The 22,515-nt window shown below is 44.7% G+C and overlaps 1 protein-coding gene across 1 annotated transcript in view; it reads right to left on the bottom strand.

Annotated features, from left to right (window-relative positions):
• Window positions 1-20,694, bottom strand: part of LOC142209122 (circularly permutated Ras protein 1-like) — a 39,726-nt gene extending 19,032 nt beyond the window's left edge. The window contains exons 1-6 of the mRNA XM_075278062.1: window positions 20,689-20,694; window positions 20,387-20,514; window positions 7,883-7,967; window positions 7,639-7,745; window positions 5,174-5,286; window positions 4,931-5,042 (exon numbers count right to left, since the gene is read on the bottom strand). Coding sequence (XP_075134163.1) covers window positions 4,931-5,042; window positions 5,174-5,286; window positions 7,639-7,745; window positions 7,883-7,967; window positions 20,387-20,514; window positions 20,689-20,694 — 551 coding nt within the window. The remainder of the gene's footprint in view (window positions 1-4,930; window positions 5,043-5,173; window positions 5,287-7,638; window positions 7,746-7,882; window positions 7,968-20,386; window positions 20,515-20,688) is intronic.
• Between the last annotated feature and the right edge of the window lie 1,821 nt (window positions 20,695-22,515).

Genomic DNA, 22,515 nt, shown 5'->3' on the forward strand with positions numbered 1-22,515 from the left:
AGTCAGAAACTGGCACTATATGGCAGTAGCAAGAAATGAGGGTATTTGTAACCCCAATATATTATTGGAATTCCCAGTCAGACAATGGCACTATATGGCAGTAGCAAGAAATGAGGGTATTTGTAAACCCAATATATTCTTGGAATTCCCAGTCAGACAATGGCACTATATGGCAGTAGCAAGAAATGAGGGTATTTGTAACCCCAATATATTCTTTGAATTCCCAGTCAGAAACTGGCACTATATGGCAGTAGCAAGAAATGAGGGTATTTGTAACCCCAATATATTATTGGAATTCCCAGTCAGACAATGGCACTATATGGCAGTAGCAAGAAATGAGGGTATTTGTAAACCCAATATATTCTTTGAATTCCCAGTCAGACAATGGCACTATATAGCAGTAGCAAGAAATGAGGGTATTTGTAACCCCAATATATTATTGGAATTCCCAGTCAGACAATGGCACTATATAGCAGTAGCAAGAAATGAGGATATTTGTAACCCCAATATATTCTTTGAATTCCCAGTCAGACAATGGCACTATATGGCAGTAGCAAGAAATGAGGGTATTTGTAAGCCCAATATATTCTTGGAATTCCCAGTCAGACAATGGCACTATATGGCAGTAGCAAGAAATGAGGGTATTTGTAACCCCAATATATTGTTGGAATTCCCAGTCAGACAATGGCACTATATGTCAGTGGCAGAACTTGAAGGTATTTGTAACCCCAATATATTTTTGGAATTCCCAGTCAGACAATGGCACTATATGGCAGTTGCAAGAAATGAGGGTATTTGTAAACCCAATATATTCTTGGAATTTCCAGTCAGACAATGGCACTATATGGCAGTAGCAAGAAATGAGGGTATTTGTAAGCCCAATATATTCTTGGAATTCCCAGTCAGACAATGGCACTATATGGCAGTAGCAAGAAATGAGGGTATTTGTAAACCCAATATATTCTTGGAATTCCCAGTCAGACAATGGCACTATATGGCAGTAGCAAGAAATGAGGGTATTTGTAAGCCCAATATATTCTTTGAATTCCCAGTCAGAAACTGGCACTATATGGCAGTAGCAAGAAATGAGGGTATTTGTAACCCCAATATATTATTGGAATTCCCAGTCAGACAATGGCACTATATAGCAGTAGCAAGAAATGAGGGTATTTGTAAACCCAATATATTATTGGAATTCCCAGTCAGACAATGGCACTATATAGCAGTAGCAGAACTTGAAGGTATTTGTAACCCCAATATATTATTGGAATTCCCAGTCAGAAACTGGCACTATATAGCAGTAGCAAGAAATGAGGGTATTTGTAAACCCAAAATGTTCTTGGAATTCCCAGTCAGAAACTGGCACTATATGTCAGTGGCAGAACTTGAAGGTATTTGTAACCCCAATATATTCTTGGAATTCCCAGTCAGACAATGGCACTATATAGCAGTAGCAAGAAATGAGGGTATTTGTAAACCCAATATATTCTTGGAATTCCCAGTCAGACAATGGCACTATATGGCAGTAGCAAGAAATGAGGGTATTTGTAAACCCAATATATTCTTGGAATTCCCAGTCAGACAATGGCACTATATGGCAGTAGCAAGAAATGAGGGTATTTGTAAGCCCAATATATTCTTTGAATTCCCAGTCAGAAACTGGCACTATATGGCAGTAGCAAGAAATGAGGGTATTTGTAACCCCAATATATTATTGGAATTCCCAGTCAGACAATGGCACTATATAGCAGTAGCAAGAAATGAGGGTATTTGTAAACCCAATATATTATTGGAATTCCCAGTCAGACAATGGCACTATATAGCAGTAGCAGAACTTGAAGGTATTTGTAACCCCAATATATTATTGGAATTCCCAGTCAGAAACTGGCACTATATAGCAGTAGCAAGAAATGAGGGTATTTGTAAACCCAAAATGTTCTTGGAATTCCCAGTCAGAAACTGGCACTATATGTCAGTGGCAGAACTTGAAGGTATTTGTAACCCCAATATATTCTTGGAATTCCCAGTCAGACAATGGCACTATATAGCAGTAGCAAGAAATGAGGGTATTTGTAAACCCAATATATTCTTGGAATTCCCAGTCAGAAACTGGCACTATATGTCAGTGGCAGAACTTGAAGGTATTTGTAACCCCAATATATTCTTGGAATTCCCAGTCAGACAATGGCACTATATAGCAGTAGCAAGAAATGAGGGTATTTGTAAACCCAATATATTCTTGGAATTCCCAGTCAGACAATGGCACTATATGGCAGTAGCAAGAAATGTGGGTATTTGTAAACCCAATATATTCTTGGAATTCCCAGTCAGACAATGGCACTATATGGCAGTAGCAAGAAATGAGGGTATTTGTAAACCCAATATATTCTTGGAATTCCCAGTGAGAAACTGGCACTATATGGCAGTAGCAAGAAATGAGGGTATTTGTAAACCCAATATATTCTTGGAATTCCCAGTCAGACAATGGCACTATATGGCAGTAGCAAGAAATGAGGGTATTTGTAAACCCAATATATTCTTGGAATTCCCAGTCAGACAATGGCACTATATGGCAGTAGCAAGAAATGAGGGTATTTGTAACCCCAATATATTCTTTGAATTCCCAGTCAGAAACTGGCACTATATGGCAGTAGCAAGAAATGAGGGTATTTGTAACCCCAATATATTATTGGAATTCCCAGTCAGACAATGGCACTATATGGCAGTAGCAAGAAATGAGGGTATTTGTAAACCCAATATATTCTTTGAATTCCCAGTCAGACAATGGCACTATATGGCAGTAGCAAGAAATGAGGGTATTTGTAACCCCAATATATTATTGGAATTCCCAGTCAGACAATGGCACTATATAGCAGTAGCAAGAAATGAGGATATTTGTAACCCCAATATATTCTTTGAATTCCCAGTCAGACAATGGCACTATATGGCAGTAGCAAGAAATGAGGGTATTTGTAAGCCCAATATATTATTGGAATTCCCAGTCAGACAATGGCACTATATGGCAGTAGCAAGAAATGAGGGTATTTGTAAACCCAATATATTCTTGGAATTCCCAGTCAGACAATGGCACTATATGGCAGTAGCAAGAAATGAGGATATTTGTAACCACAATATATTCTTGGAATTCCCAGTCAGACAATGGCACTATATAGCAGTAGCAAGAAATGAGGGTATTTGTAAACCCAATATATTATTGGAATTCCCAGTCAGACAATGGCACTATATGGCAGTAGCAAAAATAGTGAGTGTATATAGCCCCAATTCTATTGCTAGGGGACTTGCAGGGTATTTCTGGGGTGAAGGTGGGGGGGGGGGGGCACACCGTTGGAAAGGGGATTTGGGGTGTATATATAGGGTATACGGGAATACACTGTCAGTGTATTCCATTCAGGATGCTGGGAAAGCTGGGTTGCGGCGATTGAGCCCGTCAGTGCCACGTTACACTGACAAGCTTCTCCCTGGAATTTAGCTCTTACAAGAGCTGTTGGTTGTCTTCTCCTTCCTATCCTAGCCTGTCCCTGCCTACCCAGAATCTAAGCCCTAGCTAACTGGACGGAAACCTCCGTCCCTGGTGAATTGCAAGCTCAGAATGACGCAAACCTGGGCGGCGCTGTTCTTTTAAATTAGAGGTCACATGTTTTCGGCAGCCAATGGGTTTTTCCTACTTTTTTTAACGTCACCGGTGTCGTAGTTCCTGTCCCACCTACCCTGCGCTGTTATTGGAGCAAAAAAGGCGCCAGGGAAGGTGGGAGGGGAATCGAGTAATGGCGCACTTTACCACGCGGTGTTCGATTCGATTCGAACATGCCGAACAGTCTAATATCCGATCGAACATGAGTTCGATAGAACACTGTTCGCTCATCTCTATTTATTACTAATTAAGGCTGGGTTCACACTTGCATTGGACTCCATAGGAAACTCCACTGCAGAATGCTTAAAATTAGAACAGTGAAAAGTCCTACAAGAAGACTTTTCTCTCCAAAAAAATGGAGGACCCCATTATAGTCTATATCTATAGGGTCTTTGGGTAACTGCTTTTTAAGTGGACAGAGTCTCCGTCTTTCGAGTCCCTGTGCGGACCCAAATGACGGAGACCCGAACGCTAGTGTGAACCTAGAGTAAGACTTTAGCAGAGTTTAAAGCTTTGCTAGAATCCTCTTGGTAGTAGCTTTTTGATATGTGGTCTCAACCTTAAACAACTTAGTGAAACCTTCATGAAGCTGGAAGAAGTAATATGGCATCCAAAAAAGACTATGGGGCTTTACTGTACTATTATATCCATATAGAGTAGAGGTCTGAAACTCAGCTGGGCAAATGGGCCATATATAGAGAAATGTTTAAGTTGAAGGGACGTATTCCCTACAGATTCTATGCAATGCAAATTTATTGCTAAATAATCCCAGTGCTCTCTTCCCCTGCTCCAAGCATACATAGATTACAGCAGAGCGCCCCAAGCAGGGGAAGAGAGTATTCACACCAAAGCTGCCACAAGTTTGTAGGCCACAGAACAAAGAATGCAGCCTTGAGGCCCGCGTGTGACCTGATAGTCATGTATTTGTGACCCCTGATATAGAGTAATACAAAGATCAGACTGTGACAGGCTCCATTGGATGCTACATTATAAAAATATTACTTTTAGGGTACCAACATGTCATGGACTGCACATCCAGGTATTCAATATTGATCTATGTTTTCCAGAAAAATCTTTTAATTCTAGGGGATTATATTTTTTATAATACAGTGAGAACAAACAGCAACACATGGATTGCCTATGCTCCAAGATACAGAACCACAAGGACTCTGTGTACATTAGGTAAGCATACAAATGTGTGCAAGGCCTTGATCAAGTATAATCCATTTTGATGTTCTTTTGGTATCATCTTAGGAGGTTTGTTGTGACATCTCTTACCAGTCATTGGTGACAGGCCGTCTCTGGCTTATGATCCTCCATCTACTTCTTCCATCTGGGAGTGTGTAAGTAAAGTGTAGCTGTATCGGTAGCTGCGAGTATCTAAGCACTTCTGTTACCAACAAAACAATAAGGACTGTTTAGAATTCCATGTAGACTATAGAAAGAGTTTATGACTAATATAGTCACATGTCCATCAAGAGTTTCATGAAGAGTGAAAGTGAATTTTGATTTTTAACAAACCTTTAATCTTGGACTTATGAATATTGAATTCTGTAGAGAGAGCAGTGTCAGCTGTTATACTGCCAAATGTCCTTTCCAACACAGAGTCATTATTTCCCTCATATAGGAAGTACCTAAATGAAATAATAAAAAACGTAACATCAATGAAGGAATGGGCATAGATACAGCTAAATAATAACTCAGAGCAATTATTACAATTATGATTATTATGGCTACGATAAAACATAGACTATGTATCTCATATGTACATATTATAGGTATAAGTGCCAAATAGATAGCACTGTTCCCTTGCAGAACTGAGGTCCTGGATTTTAATCCATACTGTACGGAGAACAATACCTGCATGGAGTTTGTATATTCTAGCCCTATATACATAAGGTTCTACCATAAGCTTAAAACATACCTAGGTTAACTGTCTTCCTCACATTCGTTCTAGCGTAAGCATGTAAAATTATGATTTGGCCATGTGTATATATGTTTTCAATAGGAAAAGGGGGCAAAGATACTTCCAGACACTTCTGGCAGCTGCTTATCTTACTTGTAAAGAAAGATCATGTGTGCTGAAATTAAAGATGCTGATTTCCCCCCTGAACGTATGCTAAATGAGCATCATCCAAACATAGGTATTAGATGGTTGGCCATGCTCAAATCAGCAGGTTCAGTTGCTGAAAGTTTAAGGTGTATGATCACCACTGAGTAATATGTTTGTGTTACTAGCTTTAATACAGGGGTGAACCAGTTAGTAATGAACCGTATTCGACCTGAATATTCCAAATTGTTCAGTTTTTAACAAAACCGAACAAATGGTGATTTGCTTCGGACAAACGAAAATGGCCGCCACCATGAGTTTGATGAGGAAGTACAGAGAAGACATGTGTGCAACGACTCCAACACTGTCTCTGAGTCATTGTGACATTGTAGCAACATTTGACAGCCTCTTACCTAATAGACAGTGGTAGGTGGACCTTACGCTGTGTGGCAAGCGAGCAGTATCGTGGGAAAGTTGATCTACGGGGTCCTGGCTGTCAGACCCACAAAGATCTAATACTGGTAGCCTAATCTAAGGACAAGCCATCAATATTTGACTGGTGCATAAACTCTTAAAAGGGGTTGTCCAGGAATCGAAGCAATTCATGTGGTGGTTGGGGATGTGTATAATATAAATAAGCACACTAGACTGTCCCCGGCACTCAGTTGTCCGCCGCCAGTGTCCATTCAATGGTTATGTGACCGCTGAGACCAATTAGTGGTGTTTGGTAAGTAACTAGTGACATATGTGAGTGATGGAACAGGTGAGGTATGTTTTTTTTTTATTAATAATCTTACACCTTCCCGACCACCACAGGGGTCACTCCAATTTATAGACTCTCTCTTTAAAGAGGTTGTGCGGGCTAAATATTACTATGGCTTATCCTCAGGATCACTGTATATTTTGTTAAGATAAATATGTTGCATTACTCACCTAAAGTGAGTTTTGTTTTCACAAATCCATAGTGCAGATAAGATAAGAAACTTTGTAATATAACAGTGCTTATTTACCAGTGATCAAATAATGGTATATTACCTTATGTTTCAAGAAATGTGGAGTGCAGTGGATTTAGACCCACTGTGTAACTAAACAGATTTGATTTGGAGCTATTCCTACAATGGGGTCCGTGTGCTTTCCGCATGGTCTCCGCACGAGTCATGCGGACAGGAGAGTAGATCGTGAACTACTTTTCTGCTCTTATGTTCCGTGCGGACACTGCGCGGAAAGCACACGCACCCCATTATAGTCTATGGGGTCCGTGTGCTTTCACTGCACACCGCTTGTCAATATGTTCGGTAGTCCGATCGGGGGGGGGGGTCCCCATGTGGACTCTCTGAACGGATTACTGACAAAGATGCGAACGAGGCCTAAGTCATTGTCTTTGTGATCCCAAGTCATTCACCCTTTAACCACCCAAATAGGTGTCTGGATTCTGCTTCAGGGAAACCACCAGGACATTACCACTAGCAAAAGTGAGAACTAAAACTATTAGCACTAGGGGGCAACATGGTGGCTCAGTGTTTAGCACTGCAGCCTTGCAGATCTGGAGTCCTGGGTTCGAATCCTGCCAGGAACAACATCTGCAAGGAGTTTGTATGTTTTCCCCGTGTTTGCATGGATTTCCTCCCATTCTACAAAGACATACTGATAGGGAAAAAAATGTACATTGTGATCCCTATATGGGGCTCACAATCTACATTAAAAAAAAAACAAAAAAACTATTAGCACTAGGACCCGTTAGCCACCATGTCTATGCTACAGGAAGCTGTCAGCTGGAAGGGATAGGTAAGCTGTGGTGGACACTTCTCTCCAACCACTGGCATTGGTTTGCATAATTACTTACGTTACATTTTGAATACAATTTGTACACATATGTACCACCACAGGAATTAAATTTTGCCTACATTTTGTTGGGTTGTAAAATTTGTTGACTTACATGGTTTGAGGCAATAAAACTTTTAATTTTGCGTTAGTAGCAATTATTTCTTCTTCTATGATTGACTGGAACTCATTAGCCAACTGCAATGGATGCACAATGTTCACCTAAAAGAAACCAATATATTGACTCTGAATCCAAGTATTTTCGGGTTTATCACATGAATGGTGCTGAATTACTGTTTTTTTTAATTAAACAATGATCAAACCATGAAGAAAAAAAAAAAACAACAAACAAATTGCACCTTTCCTCCTGTTTTATCCGCTAGTTGTCCCAGCTCAGGCAACCGGCAATTAGTTCCTTCAATTGTCACCACAGAGACAACCACACTGAAAGACAAAAAACAAACTTATGTACAGTCTGGAAACATCTCTACGTATTTCCTCAATTAAAAGTAAGGGGATATTCTTATCTGAGCAAATCGCAGCAAGATGGGAATAATGGTTCCCAAGTCCCAACTTCATTATGTCTTTATTAGAGATGAGCGAACAGTGTTCTATCGAACTCATGTTCGATCGGATATTAGGCTGTTCGGCATGTTCGAATCGAATCGAACACCGCGTGGTAAAGTGCGCCATTACTCGATTCCCCTCCCACCTTCCCTGGCGCCTTTTTTGCTCCAATAACAGCGCTGGGTAGGTGGGACAGGAACTACGACACCGGTGACGTTGAAAAAAGTAGGCAAAACCCATTGGCTGCCGAAAACATGTGACCTCTAATTTAAAAGAACAGCGACGCCCAGCTTCGCGTCATTCTGAGCTTGCAATTCACCGAGGACGGAGGTTTCCGTCCAGCTAGCTAGGGCTTAGATTCTGGGTAGGCAGGGACAGGCTAGGATAGGAAGGAGAAGACAACCAACAGCTCTTGTAAGAGCTAAATTCCAGGGAGAAGCTTGTCAGTGTAACGTGGCACTGACGGGCTCAATCGCCGCAACCCAGCTTTCCCAGGATCCTGAATGGAATACACTGTCAGTGTATTCCCGTATACCCGATATATACCCCGATACCCGTTCCAACGGTGTGCCCCCCCACCTTCACCCCAGAAATACCCTGCAAGTCCCCTAGCAATAGAATTGGGGCTATATACACCCACAATTTTTACTACTGGTATACAGTGCCATTGTCTGACTGGGAATTCAAAGAATATATTGGGAATACAAATACCCTCATTTCTTGCTACTGCCATATAGTGCCAGTTTCTGACTGGTAATTCAAAGAATATATTGGGGTTACGTGCACCCACAATTTTTACTACTGGTATACAGTGCCATTGTCTGACTGGGAATTCAAAGAATATATTGGGAATACAAATACCCTCATTTCTTGCTACTGCCATATAGTGCCAGTGTCTGACTGGGAATTCAAAGAATATATTGGGGTTACGTGCACCCACAATTTTTACTACTGGTATACAGTGCCATTGTCTGACTGGGAATTCAAAGAGTATATTGGGAATACAAATACCCTCATTTCTTGCTACTGCCATATAGTGCCAGTTTCTGACTGGGAATTCAAAGAATATATTGGGGTTACGTGCACCCACAATTTTTACTACTGGTATACAGTGCCATTGTCTGACTGGGAATTCAAAGAATATATTGGGGTTATAAATACCCTCATTTCTTGCTACTGCCATATAGTGCCAGTTTCTGACTGGGAATTCAAAGAATATATTGGGGTTACGTGCACCCACAATTTTTACTACTGGTATACAGTGCCATTGTCTGACTGGGAATTCAAAGAGTATATTGGGAATACAAATACCCTCATTTCTTGCTACTGCCATATAGTGCCAGTTTCTGACTGGGAATTCAAAGAATATATTGGGGTTACGTGCACCCACAATTTTTACTACTGGTATACAGTGCCATTGTCTGACTGGGAATTCAAAGAGTATATTGGGAATACAAATACCCTCATTTCTTGCTACTGCCATATAGTGCCAGTTTCTGACTGGGAATTCAAAGAATATATTGGGGTTACGTGCACCCACAATTTTTACTACTGGTATACAGTGCCATTGTCTGACTGGGAATTCAAAGAATATATTGGGGTTATAAATACCCTCATTTCTTGCTACTGCCATATAGTGCCAGTTTCTGACTGGGAATTCAAAGAATATATTGGGGTTACGTGCACCCACAATTTTTACTACTGGTATACAGTGCCATTGTCTGACTGGGAATTCAAAGAATATATTGGGGTTATAAATACCCTCATTTCTTGCTACTGCCATATAGTGCCAGTTTCTGACTGGGAATTCAAAGAATATATTGGGGTTACGTGCACCCACAATTTTTACTACTGGTATACAGTGCCATTGTCTGACTGGGAATTCAAAGAGTATATTGGGAATACAAATACCCTCATTTCTTGCTACTGCCATATAGTGCCAGTGTCTGACTGGGAATTCAAAGAATATATTGGGGTTACGTGCACCCACAATTTTTACTACTGGTATACAGTGCCATTGTCTGACTGGGAATTCAAAGAGTATATTGGGAATACAAATACCCTCATTTCTTGCTACTGCCATATAGTGCCAGTTTCTGACTGGGAATTCAAAGAATATATTGGGGTTACGTGCACCCACAATTTTTACTACTGGTATACAGTGCCATTGTCTGACTGGGAATTCAAAGAGTATATTGGGAATACAAATACCCTCATTTCTTGCTACTGCCATATAGTGCCAGTTTCTGACTGGGAATTCAAAGAATATATTGGGGTTACGTGCACCCACAATTTTTACTACTGGTATACAGTGCCATTGTCTGACTGGGAATTCAAAGAATATATTGGGGTTATAAATACCCTCATTTCTTGCTACTGCCATATAGTGCCAGTTTCTGACTGGGAATTCAAAGAATATATTGGGGTTACGTGCACCCACAATTTTTACTACTGGTATACAGTGCCATTGTCTGACTGGGAATTCAAAGAATATATTGGGGTTATAAATACCCTCATTTCTTGCTACTGCCATATAGTGCCAGTTTCTGACTGGTAATTCAAAGAATATATTGGGGTTACGTGCACCCACAATTTTTACTACTGGTATACAGTGCCATTGTCTGACTGGGAATTCAAAGAGTATATTGGGAATACAAATACCCTCATTTCTTGCTACTGCCATATAGTGCCAGTGTCTGACTGGGAATTCAAAGAATATATTGGGGTTACGTGCACCCACAATTTTTACTACTGGTATACAGTGCCATTGTCTGACTGGGAATTCAAAGAGTATATTGGGAATACAAATACCCTCATTTCTTGCTACTGCCATATAGTGCCAGTTTCTGACTGGGAATTCAAAGAATATATTGGGGTTACGTGCACCCACAATTTTTACTACTGGTATACAGTGCCATTGTCTGACTGGGAATTCAAAGAGTATATTGGGAATACAAATACCCTCATTTCTTGCTACTGCCATATAGTGCCAGTGTCTGACTGGGAATTCAAAGAATATATTGGGGTTACGTGCACCCACAATTTTTACTACTGGTATACAGTGCCAATTTCTAACTAGGAATTCAAAATGCGCAAGGCTCCCGGAAAGGGACGTGGACGAGGCCGTGGGCGAGGTCGGGGGAATGGTTCTGGGGAGCAAGGTAGCAGTGAAGCCACAGGGCGTCCCGTGCCTACTCCTGTGGGGCAGCAAGCATTGCGCCACTCCACAGTGCCAGGGTTGCTTGCCACATTAACTAAACTGCAGGGTACAAACCTTAGTAGGCCCGAGAACCAGGAACAGGTCTTGCAATGGCTGTCAGAGAACGCTTACAGCACATTGTCCAGCAGCCAGTCAGACTCTGCCTCCTCTCCTCCTATTACCCAACAGTCTTGTCTTCCTTCCTCCCAAAATTCCGAAGCTTTACAGAACAATAACCCAAACTGTCCCTGCTCCCCAGAGCTGTTCTCCGCTCCTTTCATTGTCCCTCAACCTGCCTCTCCACGTCACGATTCCACGAACCTAACAGAGGAGCATCTGTATCCAGATGCTCAAACACTAGAGTCTCCTCCATCTCCGTTCGATTTGGTGGTGGATGACCAGCAACCCACCCTCATCGACGATGATGTGACGCAGTTGCCGTCAGGGCATCCAGTTGACCGGCGCATTGTGCGGGAGGAGGAGATGAGACAGGAGTTGGAAGAGGAAGTGGTGGATGATGAGGACACTGACCCGACCTGGACAGGGGGGATGTCAAGCGGGGAAAGTAGTGTGGATGTTGAGGCAGGTGCAGCACCAAAAAGGGTAGCTAGAGGCAGAGGCAGAGGTCAGCAGCTTAGGCGAAGCCAGGCCACACCCGGAATCTCCCAAGATGTTCCAGTTCGTACCCAGCCCCGAAAAACTCCCACCTCGAGGGCACGTTTCTCGAAGGTGTGGAGTTTTTTCAAGGAATGCGCCGAGGACAGATATAGTGTTGTCTGCACAATTTGCCTCTCGAAATTGATTAGGGGCTCTGAGAAGAGCAACCTGTCCACCACTTCAATGCGCCGTCATTTGGAATCCAAGCACTGGAATCAGTGGCAGGCAGCAACGGCAGGACAAAGGCCGACTGCCGTTCACGCCACTGCCACTGCCTCTGCCTCTGCCTCTGCCACTGCCACTGCTGACTGTGCTGGCGATGCACTCCAGAGGACGAGCCAGGACACCACTTCATCTGCCTCCGCCACTTTGTTGACTTCTACCTCATCCTCCCCTGGTCCTGTCTTATCTCCTTCTCCTGCACCATCAAAGGCACCATCAGGCGTTTCTTTACAACAACCCACCATCTCTCAGACATTGGAGCGGCGGCAGAAATACACTGCTAACCACCCACACGCGCAAGCCTTGAACGCCAACATCGCTAAACTGCTGGCCCAGGAGATGTTGGCGTTCCGGCTTGTTGAAACTCCCGCCTTCCTGGACCTGATGGCAACTGCGGCACCTCGCTATGCCGTCCCTAGCCGTCACTACTTCTCCCGGTGTGCCGTCCCCGCCTTGCACCAGCACGTGTCACTCAACATCAGGCGGGCCCTTAGTTCCGCGCTTTGCACAAAGGTCCACTTGACCACCGACGCGTGGACAAGTGCATGCGGACAGGGACGCTACATTTCACTGACGGCACACTGGGTGAATGTAGTTGAGGCTGGGACTGCTTCCCAAACTGGCCCGGTGTACCTCGTCTCCCCGCCTAACATTCCTGGCAGGGACACGAGAAGAACACCCCCCTCCTCCTCCTCCTCCTCTACCGCCTCCTCCTCCGCCACCGCCTCCTCCTCCGCCACCGCCTCCTCCTCCGCTGTTAGATTGACCCCAGCTACGAGTTGGAAACGTTGCAGCACTGGCGTTGGTAGACGTCAGCAGGCTGTGCTGAAGCTGATCAGCTTGGGGGACAGACAGCACACTGCCTCCGAGGTGAGGGATGCCCTCCTCGATGAGACGGCAATATGGTTTGAGCCGCTGCACCTGGGCCCAGGCATGGTCGTTTGTGATAACGGCCGGAACCTGGTAGCAGCTCTGGAGCTTGCCGGACTCCAACATGTTCCATGCCTGGCCCACGTCTTCAACCTAGTGGTGCAACGTTTCCTAAAGAGCTACCCCAATGTTCCAGAGCTACTGGTGAAAGTGCGGCGCATGTGCGCCCACTTTCGCAAGTCGACAGTAGCCGCTGCTAGCTTAAAATCTCTCCAGCAACGCCTGCATGTGCCACAACACCGGCTTTTGTGCGACGTCCCCACACGCTGGAACTCAACGTTTCAGATGTTGAATAGAGTGGTTGAGCAGCAGAGACCTTTGATGGAATACCAGCTACAAAACCCTAGGGTGCCACAAAGTCAGCTGCCTCAGTTTCACATCCATGAGTGGCCATGGATGAGAGACCTTTGTGACATCCTACGGGTCTTTGAGGAGTCCACAAGGAGGGTGAGCTCTGAGGATGCGATGGTGAGCCTTACAATCCCGCTCTTGTGTGTTCTGAGAGAATCCCTGATTGACATCAGGGATAACTCAGATCACACAGAGGAGTTAGGGATAGCATCCGATCCGTCACAGCTGGAGAGTAGGTCCACACATCTGTCCGCTTCACTGCGTTTAATGGAGGAGGAGGAGGAGGAGGAGGAGGAAGAAGAGTTGTCCGATGATGTGATGGTGATACAGGAGGCTTCCGGGCAACTTCGAATCGTCCCATTGTTGCAGCGCGGATGGGTAGACATGGAGGATGAGGAGGAAATGGAGATTGAACTTTCCGGTGGGGCCAGAGGAGTCATGCCAACTAACACTGTGGCAGACATGGCTGAGTTCATGTTGGGGTGCTTTACAACCGACAAGCGTATTGTCAAAATCATGGAGGACAACCAGTACTGGATCTTTGCTATCCTTGACCCCCGGTATAAAAACAACATCTCGTCTTTTATTCCGGTAGAGGGGAGGGCCAATCGCATCAATGCTTGCCACAGGCAATTGGTGCAGAATATGATGGAGATGTTTCCAGCATGTGACGTTGGCGGCAGGGAGGGCAGTTCCTCCAGTAGGCAACCAAGTTCTCACCGGTCCACACAAACGAGGGGCACACTGTCTAAGGTCTGGGACACCTTGATGGCACCCCCTCGCCAAAGTGCCGCCACGGAGGGTCCTAGTGTCACCAGGCGTGAGAAGTATAGGCGCATGTTGCGGGAATACCTTTCCGACCACAGCCCTGTCCTCTCCGACCCCTCTGCGCCCTACACGTATTGGGTGTCGAAGTTGGACCTGTGGCTTGAACTTGCCCTATATGCCTTGGAGGTGCTGTCCTGTCCTGCCGCCAGCGTCCTATCTGAGAGGGTGTTCAGTGCAGCCGGTGGCATCATCACTGACAAGCGCACCCGTCTGTCAGCTGAGAGTGCCGACCGGCTCACTTTGATAAAAATGAACCACCACTGGGTAGAGCCGTCATTTTTGTGCCCACCTGTGTAAAGCACCCCAACATGAAACTCCATGTCTGTACTCAACCTCTCCAATTCCTCCGCATCCTCATACTCATCCACCATAAGCGTTGCACAATTCTGCTAATACTAGGCTCCCTCCACCCTGATTTCCCCCAACTCTGCTGGTTAGAGGCTCCCTCCACCATGAATTTGCCCAAACTGGGCTGTTTAGAGGCTCCCTCCACCATGAATTGGTCCAAACTGGGTTTTTTAGAGGCTCCCTCCACCATGAATTTGCCCAAACTGGGCTGTTTAGAGGCTCCCTCCACCATGAATTGGTCCAAACTGGGCTGGTTAGAGGCTCCCTCCACCATGAATTTCCCAAAACTTGGCTGTTTAGAGGCTCCCTCCACCATGAATTTGCCCAAACTGGGCTGTTTAGAGGCTCCCTCCACCATTAATTGGTCCAAACTGGGCTGGTTAGAGGCTCCCTCCACCATGAATTTGCCCAAACTGGGGTGGTTAGAGGCTCCCTCCACCATTAATTGGTCCAAACTGGGCTGGTTAGAGGCTCCCTCCACCATGAATTTCCCAAAACTTGGCTGTTTAGAGGCTCCCTCCACCATTAATTGGTCCAAACTGGGCTGGTTAGAGGCTCCCTCCACCATGAATTTGCCCAAACTGGGCTGTTTAGAGGCTCCCTCCACCATTAATTGGTCCAAACTGGGCTGGTTAGAGGCTCCCTCCACCATGAATTTGCCCAAACTGGGCTGTTTAGAGGCTCCCTCCACCATGAATTGGTCCAAACTGGGGTGGTTAGAGGCTCCCTCCACCATGAATTGGTCCAAACTGGGGTGGTTAGAGGCTCCCTCCACCATTAATTGGTCCAAACTGGGCTGGTTAGAGGCTCCCTCCACAATTAATTGGTCCAAACTGGGCTAATTAGAGGCTCCCTCCACCATGAATTGGTCCAAACTGGGTTTTTTAGAGGCTCCCTCCACCATGAATTTGCCCAAACTGGGCTGTTTAGAGGCTCCCTCCACCATGAATTGGTCCAAACTGGGCTGGTTAGAGGCTCCCTCCACCATGAATTGGTCCAAACTGGGGTGGTTAGAGGCTCCCTCCACCATTAATTGGTCCAAACTGGGCTGGTTAGAGGCTCCCTCCACCATTAATTGGTCCAAACTGGGCTGGTTAGAGGCTCCCTCCACCATGAATTTGCCCAAACTGGGGTGGTTAGAGGCTCCCTCCACCATTAATTGGTCCAAACTGGGCTGGTTAGAGGCTCCCTCCACAATTAATTGGTCCAAACTGGGCTAATTAGAGGCTCCCTCCACCATGAATTGGTCCAAACTGGGTTTTTTAGAGGCTCCCTCCACCATGAATTTGCCCAAACTGGGCTGTTTAGAGGCTCCCTCCACCATGAATTGGTCCAAACTGGGCTGGTTAGAGGCTCCCTCCACCATGAATTTCCCAAAACTTGGCTGTTTAGAGGCTCCCTCCACCATTAATTGGTCCAAACTGGGCTGGTTAGAGGCTCCCTCCACCATTAATTGGTCCAAACTGGGCTGGTTAGAGGCTCCCTCCACCATTAATTGGTCCAAACTGGGCTGGTTAGAGGCTCCCTCCACCATGAATTTCCCAAAACTTGGCTGTTTAGAGGCTCCCTCCACCATTAATTGGTCCAAACTGGGCTGGTTAGAGGCTCCCTCCACCATGAATTTGCCCAAACTGGGCTGTTTAGAGGCTCCCTCCACCATGAATTGGTCCAAACTGGGTTTTTTAGAGGCTCCCTCCACCATTAATTGGTCCAAACTGGGCTGGTTAGAGGCTCCCTCCACAATTAATTGGTCCAAACTGGGCTAATTAGAGGCTCCCTCCACCATGAATTGGTCCAAACTGGGTTTTTTAGAGGCTCCCTCCACCATGAATTTGCCCAAACTGGGCTGTTTAGAGGCTCCCTCCACCATGAATTGGTCCAAACTGGGCTGGTTAGAGGCTCCCTCCACCATGAATTGGTCCAAACTGGGGTGGTTAGAGGCTCCCTCCACCATTAATTGGTCCAAACTGGGCTGGTTAGAGGCTCCCTCCACCATTAATTGGTCCAAACTGGGCTGGTTAGAGGCTCCCTCCACCATGAATTTGCCCAAACTGGGGTGGTTAGAGGCTCCCTCCACCATTAATTGGTCCAAACTGGGCTGGTTAGAGGCTCCCTCCACAATTAATTGGTCCAAACTGGGCTAATTAGAGGCTCCCTCCACCATGAATTGGTCCAAACTGGGTTTTTTAGAGGCTCCCTCCACCATGAATTTGCCCAAACTGGGCTGTTTAGAGGCTCCCTCCACCATGAATTGGTCCAAACTGGGCTGGTTAGAGGCTCCCTCCACCATGAATTTCCCAAAACTTGGCTGTTTAGAGGCTCCCTCCACCATGAATTTGCCCAAACTGGGCTGTTTAGAGGCTCCCTCCACCATTAATTGGTCCAAACTGGGCTGGTTAGAGGCTCCCTCCACCATGAATTTGCCCAAACTGGGGTGGTTAGAGGCTCCCTCCACCATTAATTGGTCCAAACTGGGCTGGTTAGAGGCTCCCTCCACCATGAATTTCCCAAAACTTGGCTGTTTAGAGGCTCCCTCCACCATTAATTGGTCCAAACTGGGCTGGTTAGAGGCTCCCTCCACCATGAATTTGCCCAAACTGGGCTGTTTAGAGGCTCCCTCCACCATTAATTGGTCCAAACTGGGCTGGTTAGAGGCTCCCTCCACCATGAATTTGCCCAAACTGGGCTGTTTAGAGGCTCCCTCCACCATGAATTGGTCCAAACTGGGGTGGTTAGAGGCTCCCTCCACCATGAATTGGTCCAAACTGGGGTGGTTAGAGGCTCCCTCCACCATTAATTGGTCCAAACTGGGCTGGTTAGAGGCTCCCTCCACAATTAATTGGTCCAAACTGGGCTAATTAGAGGCTCCCTCCACCATGAATTGGTCCAAACTGGGTTTTTTAGAGGCTCCCTCCACCATTAATTGGTCCAAACTGGGCTGGTTAGAGGCTCCCTCCACAATTAATTGGTCCAAACTGGGCTAATTAGAGGCTCCCTCCACCATGAATTGGTCCAAACTGGGTTTTTTAGAGGCTCCCTCCACCATGAATTTGCCCAAACTGGGCTGTTTAGAGGCTCCCTCCACCATTAATTGGTCCAAACTTGGCTGTTTAGAGGCTCCCTCCACCATGAATTTGCCCAAACTGGGCTGTTTAGAGGCTCCCTCCACCATTAATTGGTCCAAACTGGGCTGGTTAGAGGCTCCCTCCACCATGAATTTGCCCAAACTGGGGTGGTTAGAGGCTCCCTCCACCATTAATTGGTCCAAACTGGGCTGGTTAGAGGCTCCCTCCACCATTAATTGGTCCAAACTGGGCTGGTTAGAGGCTCCCTCCACCATGAATTTGCCCAAACTGGGCTGTTTAGAGGCTCCCTCCACCATGAATTGGTCCAAACTGGGCTGGTTAGAGGCTCCCTCCACCATGAATTTCCCAAAACTTGGCTGTTTAGAGGCTCCCTCCACCATTAATTGGTCCAAACTGGGCTGGTTAGAGGCTCCCTCCACCATGAATTGGTCCAAACTGGGGTTTTTAGAGGCTCCCTCCACCATGAATTGGTCCAAACTGGGGTTTTTAGAGTCTCCCTCCACCATGAATTGGTCCAAACTGGGGTTTTTAGAGTCTCCCTCCACCATGAATTGGTCCAAACTGGGGTTTTTAGAGGCTCCCTCCACCATGAATTTGCCCAAACTCTGCTGGTTAGAGGCTCAATCCACCCTGATTTTCAAAACAAATGTTGGTGCCAACCTCAACTTACTACAAGGGCCAAATTCACTGCTGGTGACAAGCTCTCCTCACTGCAAGTGCCAAATACACATGTTTCAAGGTGTTTTCCTACTGTCAGAGAGGTGGTATTGAGTGTGTAAAGTGTGTAGTTGTTAGGCTGTGATGTTGGGGTAATAGAGGGTCTTTGGTGTGTTAGATGCCCCCAGACATGCTTCCCCTGCTGTCCCAGTGTCATTCCAGAGGTGTTGGCATCATTTCCTGGGGTGTCATAGTGGACTTGGTGACCCTCCAGACACGGATTTGGGTTTCCCCCTTAACGAGTATCTGTTCCCCATAGACTATAATGGGGTTCGAAACCCGTTCGAACACACGAACATTGAGCGGCTGTTCGAATCGAATTTCGAACCTCGAACATTTTAGTGTTCGCTCATCTCTAGTCTTTATTTTGGGACTTTGATAAGTTTTTTGTTTGTTTTTTTTTTTTAATTTAAAAAAAAAAAAATAAGGTAAATTTATGACACAAACATACAAAAGGAATGCATTTGACATAACTACATTTTCTGTTCTTGCTCACACTTGTTGACCAAGGCTATTTTCCCTACTGCACATGGGAGTTGCCATTTTGGGGTGGATTGCCAGAGATCCATTGCCAAGACAGTTGTTTGAAATAGTGATCAGACTCCCTGGGGTTCAAGATCCCTTGGGGTCTAAAAATTACAGTAAAAAAAAAATAAAAAAAATACATAAATAAAGTAGAACACATACACATTAGGTATCTCTGTGTCCAAGAGTCTATAAACTAAATTTTTTTCTTATACAGTGAATGGGAAAAAAAACAAAATAACCGAATGAATGTTTTTTCACTTTTTCACCTCTTATGAAAATTCTGGCAGGAAGGGGTCGATACAAAAGAAATGATTTGGCATTTAGAAAAGGTAGATTGTGTTCACAACAGTTAGTATCGGACTGGCCCACCTGAGAACTAGAGGATCCTCTGGTGGACCCAGGCCAGCCACATTGCTAATGAAAGCTTGCCCAGGGTAGGTGAGTAAAAATAATAAACATTGATACTCACCTCTCCTGGGCAACCAACAGTACAGAATTATTTCTGGCCTGTGGTTGACATCACACAAACCTAAGGTTCACCACTGAAGCCTGTGATTGGGTCTTCACTTTCACAGGCCTCAGCAATGACTTCCAGCACCTGTGACTTTAGCCACAGATCTGAAAAGGAAGCAGGTAGAGACGGCTAAATGATATAACAATACCCATGAGAGGTGAGGTTAGGTGAGTATAAGTGTTTGGGTTTTTTCCCTGCCCTCCACTGGGCCTCCACTTTTTTATATTCTGGGATCTAAAGAGACCCCATAGTATAATAATAACACTGAAACAAACTGGACTGTTGAACTTCACAAATATTCATTGAAATGAATTTCAACGGTGTTTGCCTGAAGCAGCTCAAGAATCTGTGGAGTATATTATACTGTGTGGGCACACTGTGGAGCATTATTCTGGGGGTCCTCTGGGAGCATATTATACTGTGTGGAGCCTCTGTGGAGCAGAATATCTGGGGGCCTTTGGTAAGCATATACTGTAAGGGGCCAATGTGGAGCATTATGTTGGAGGGCACTGTTGCGAGGAGACTACTGGGGAGCATATTATACTATGTGAAGACACTGTGGAGCACTGTATTGAGGGGAGGCATTGTGGTTAGCCTATTATACTGTGTGGGGCTGCTGGGGAGTATTTATAGTGTGTGGGGGCCTCTTTGGAGTTTATTATACTTTGTGAGACATCTGTGGTGCATTATACTGGGGAGGCACTCTAGGGAGCCTATTGTACTGTGTGGGTCTACTGTGGGGAGAATATATTACATTGTGTTGGGCCTGTCATCTGACAGCAGAACGAACTCAATGTTGGAGAAATAGACTGGGTTGTACTTGGGGAAGTCAAATTACTAACTAGAATGGAATATATAAAGAAGAATCAGAGCATAGCTGTAAAATGAAGATAAAAGGAAAATAAATAAATCATACCTGTGCTGAAGAGCCAAATCTCCCAAATTGCTATAGTAAAGCTTGGAGGACTGGTAGGCATACTCTTCTGAAATGTCCTCCAGGTTGCCTAAGTCAGTGTTAGCTCTACCATCTGTGCAAATAATCACCTAAAGAAAACAATCCAGATATTACTACTGAAAATGGTACACATCAGAGCTTTTATATCAATCTTGCCAATTGGGTGAGAGTGGCCTTGCAGCTTTGAGAGCTGGTAAGTAGGATAGCCAGATGATAAATCTGATAAGAATACAATATTTATTAGTATTAACTCGATTACTTACCATCATCAATTTGTGTTACTATTACGCATACTAGGTTAGGCATACCTCCCACTCGTCTCAGCTTCAACATACATACTGACGAAGCCAGTATGGCGAAAGGCGCATCGATGCGCGTTCTTACATGGTAAGATCCATTATACCTTTAACATTCATATGCGTTTATTGGCAGGGATTGGCATAGCCATTTAATATCACACCATACTATATGTTTCTTTGTATTCATATCATTGTGATTTAGTCCATCCATTACTTTGATCAGTGACATATAGACTATGGTTGAATATCATGTCTTTAATTCCCTATTATGCCGATCCATTATTATTAGATTGATGATTTATATCTTTCCCTGTGGATGCATTGTGGTACTGTTCATTTCCCCCTTTCTATTTATATGTAATCATGTTTTGTCTATTCAATTTTACATTTATTTGTTCAATAAACATTTTGTATTTTTATTCAATCATGGTTCTGTCTGTTGACATTGATTTTGCACATCTTGTTTGAACTCACCTTTATTGTTGCCAGAATTGTACATATGTGTATCTTATTTGCTAGATGGTTGAACATACTCCACTTGTATATCAGTGGAGATCTTTAGTTTATAAACTCTACCATTTCTTAATGTGATCTAAAAGATCATAGATTTCCTAAATTCTCCCAGAAATTCCAAAAGGTTTGGGCATCATGATGTAGTTCACTTCTAACGCTATCCTCCACAAATGCCCTGAGCTCAGCAATGTCTGGCTTGCAGGTCCCCTTTTTGATTTAACATGATTTTATAAGATGTGCTAATGGATTCTCTCCCTTACTTCTTTGGACTCCTAACCCCAAACTTATTGTGTAATTAATCTATTTGTTACTTCCTATCACATGGCACTAATGATACATCTCTCTATCTTATAAAAATGAATTTCTGTCTGTTCTCTATCTGTGACCAATCGACTGGATCGATCTTCACCAAATTTGGTACAGAGATACTTCAGGTATCCGGGAAGGTTTAAGACAAGACTCCAACTCGCTCGGACGTACCGTTGCTGAGATACAGCATTCCCAACACAATGCCCCCCCCCCCTTAGCCAATACAAACCTGCAAGTCTTTCAGTCATATTCCAACTGCAATACACACGGTCACTCCACATGTACAATCCAACACTGATATCCAAACAGAGAAACACGCATCAGAGGATTAGATACATAGATCAGCACACAGTATGACATGTCAGAGAATTGGATACACGCGTCTGCACACAGTCCCACACACCAGAGGATTAAATATGCGCTTCTGCACACAGTTACACACACTGAAGAATTAGATACGTGCACACGTCTGCACACAGTTCCGCATGCCAAAAGATTAGATACACGCGTCTGCACACCATATGCTGGGGGATTGGATACATGCATCTGCACACAGTACCACATGCCAGAGGATTGGATATACGCATCTGCACATAGTTCCACACACCAGAGGATTAGATACACATGTCTGAACACAGTACCACACCCCAGAGAATTAGATATGTGTCTCAGCACACAGTACCACATAAGGGAGGATTAGATACATGCGTCTGCGCACAGTACCACACGCCAGAGGATTAGACACATGCATCTGCACACAGTTCTACACACTAGAGGATTAGATATACGCGTCTGCTTATAGTACCACATGCTGTAGGATTAGATATGTGCCTCTTCACACACTACCACACAGGGGAGAATTAGATACGTGCGTCTGCACACAGTACCACGTGCTGAAGGATTAGATATGTGTGTCTGCACAAGGTACTACACGGGGGAGGATTAGATACCCATCTCTTCACACAATAC

The sequence above is a fragment of the Leptodactylus fuscus genome, chromosome 6, assembly GCF_031893055.1.
Source record: "Leptodactylus fuscus isolate aLepFus1 chromosome 6, aLepFus1.hap2, whole genome shotgun sequence".
NCBI lineage: Eukaryota > Metazoa > Chordata > Amphibia > Anura > Leptodactylidae > Leptodactylus > Leptodactylus fuscus.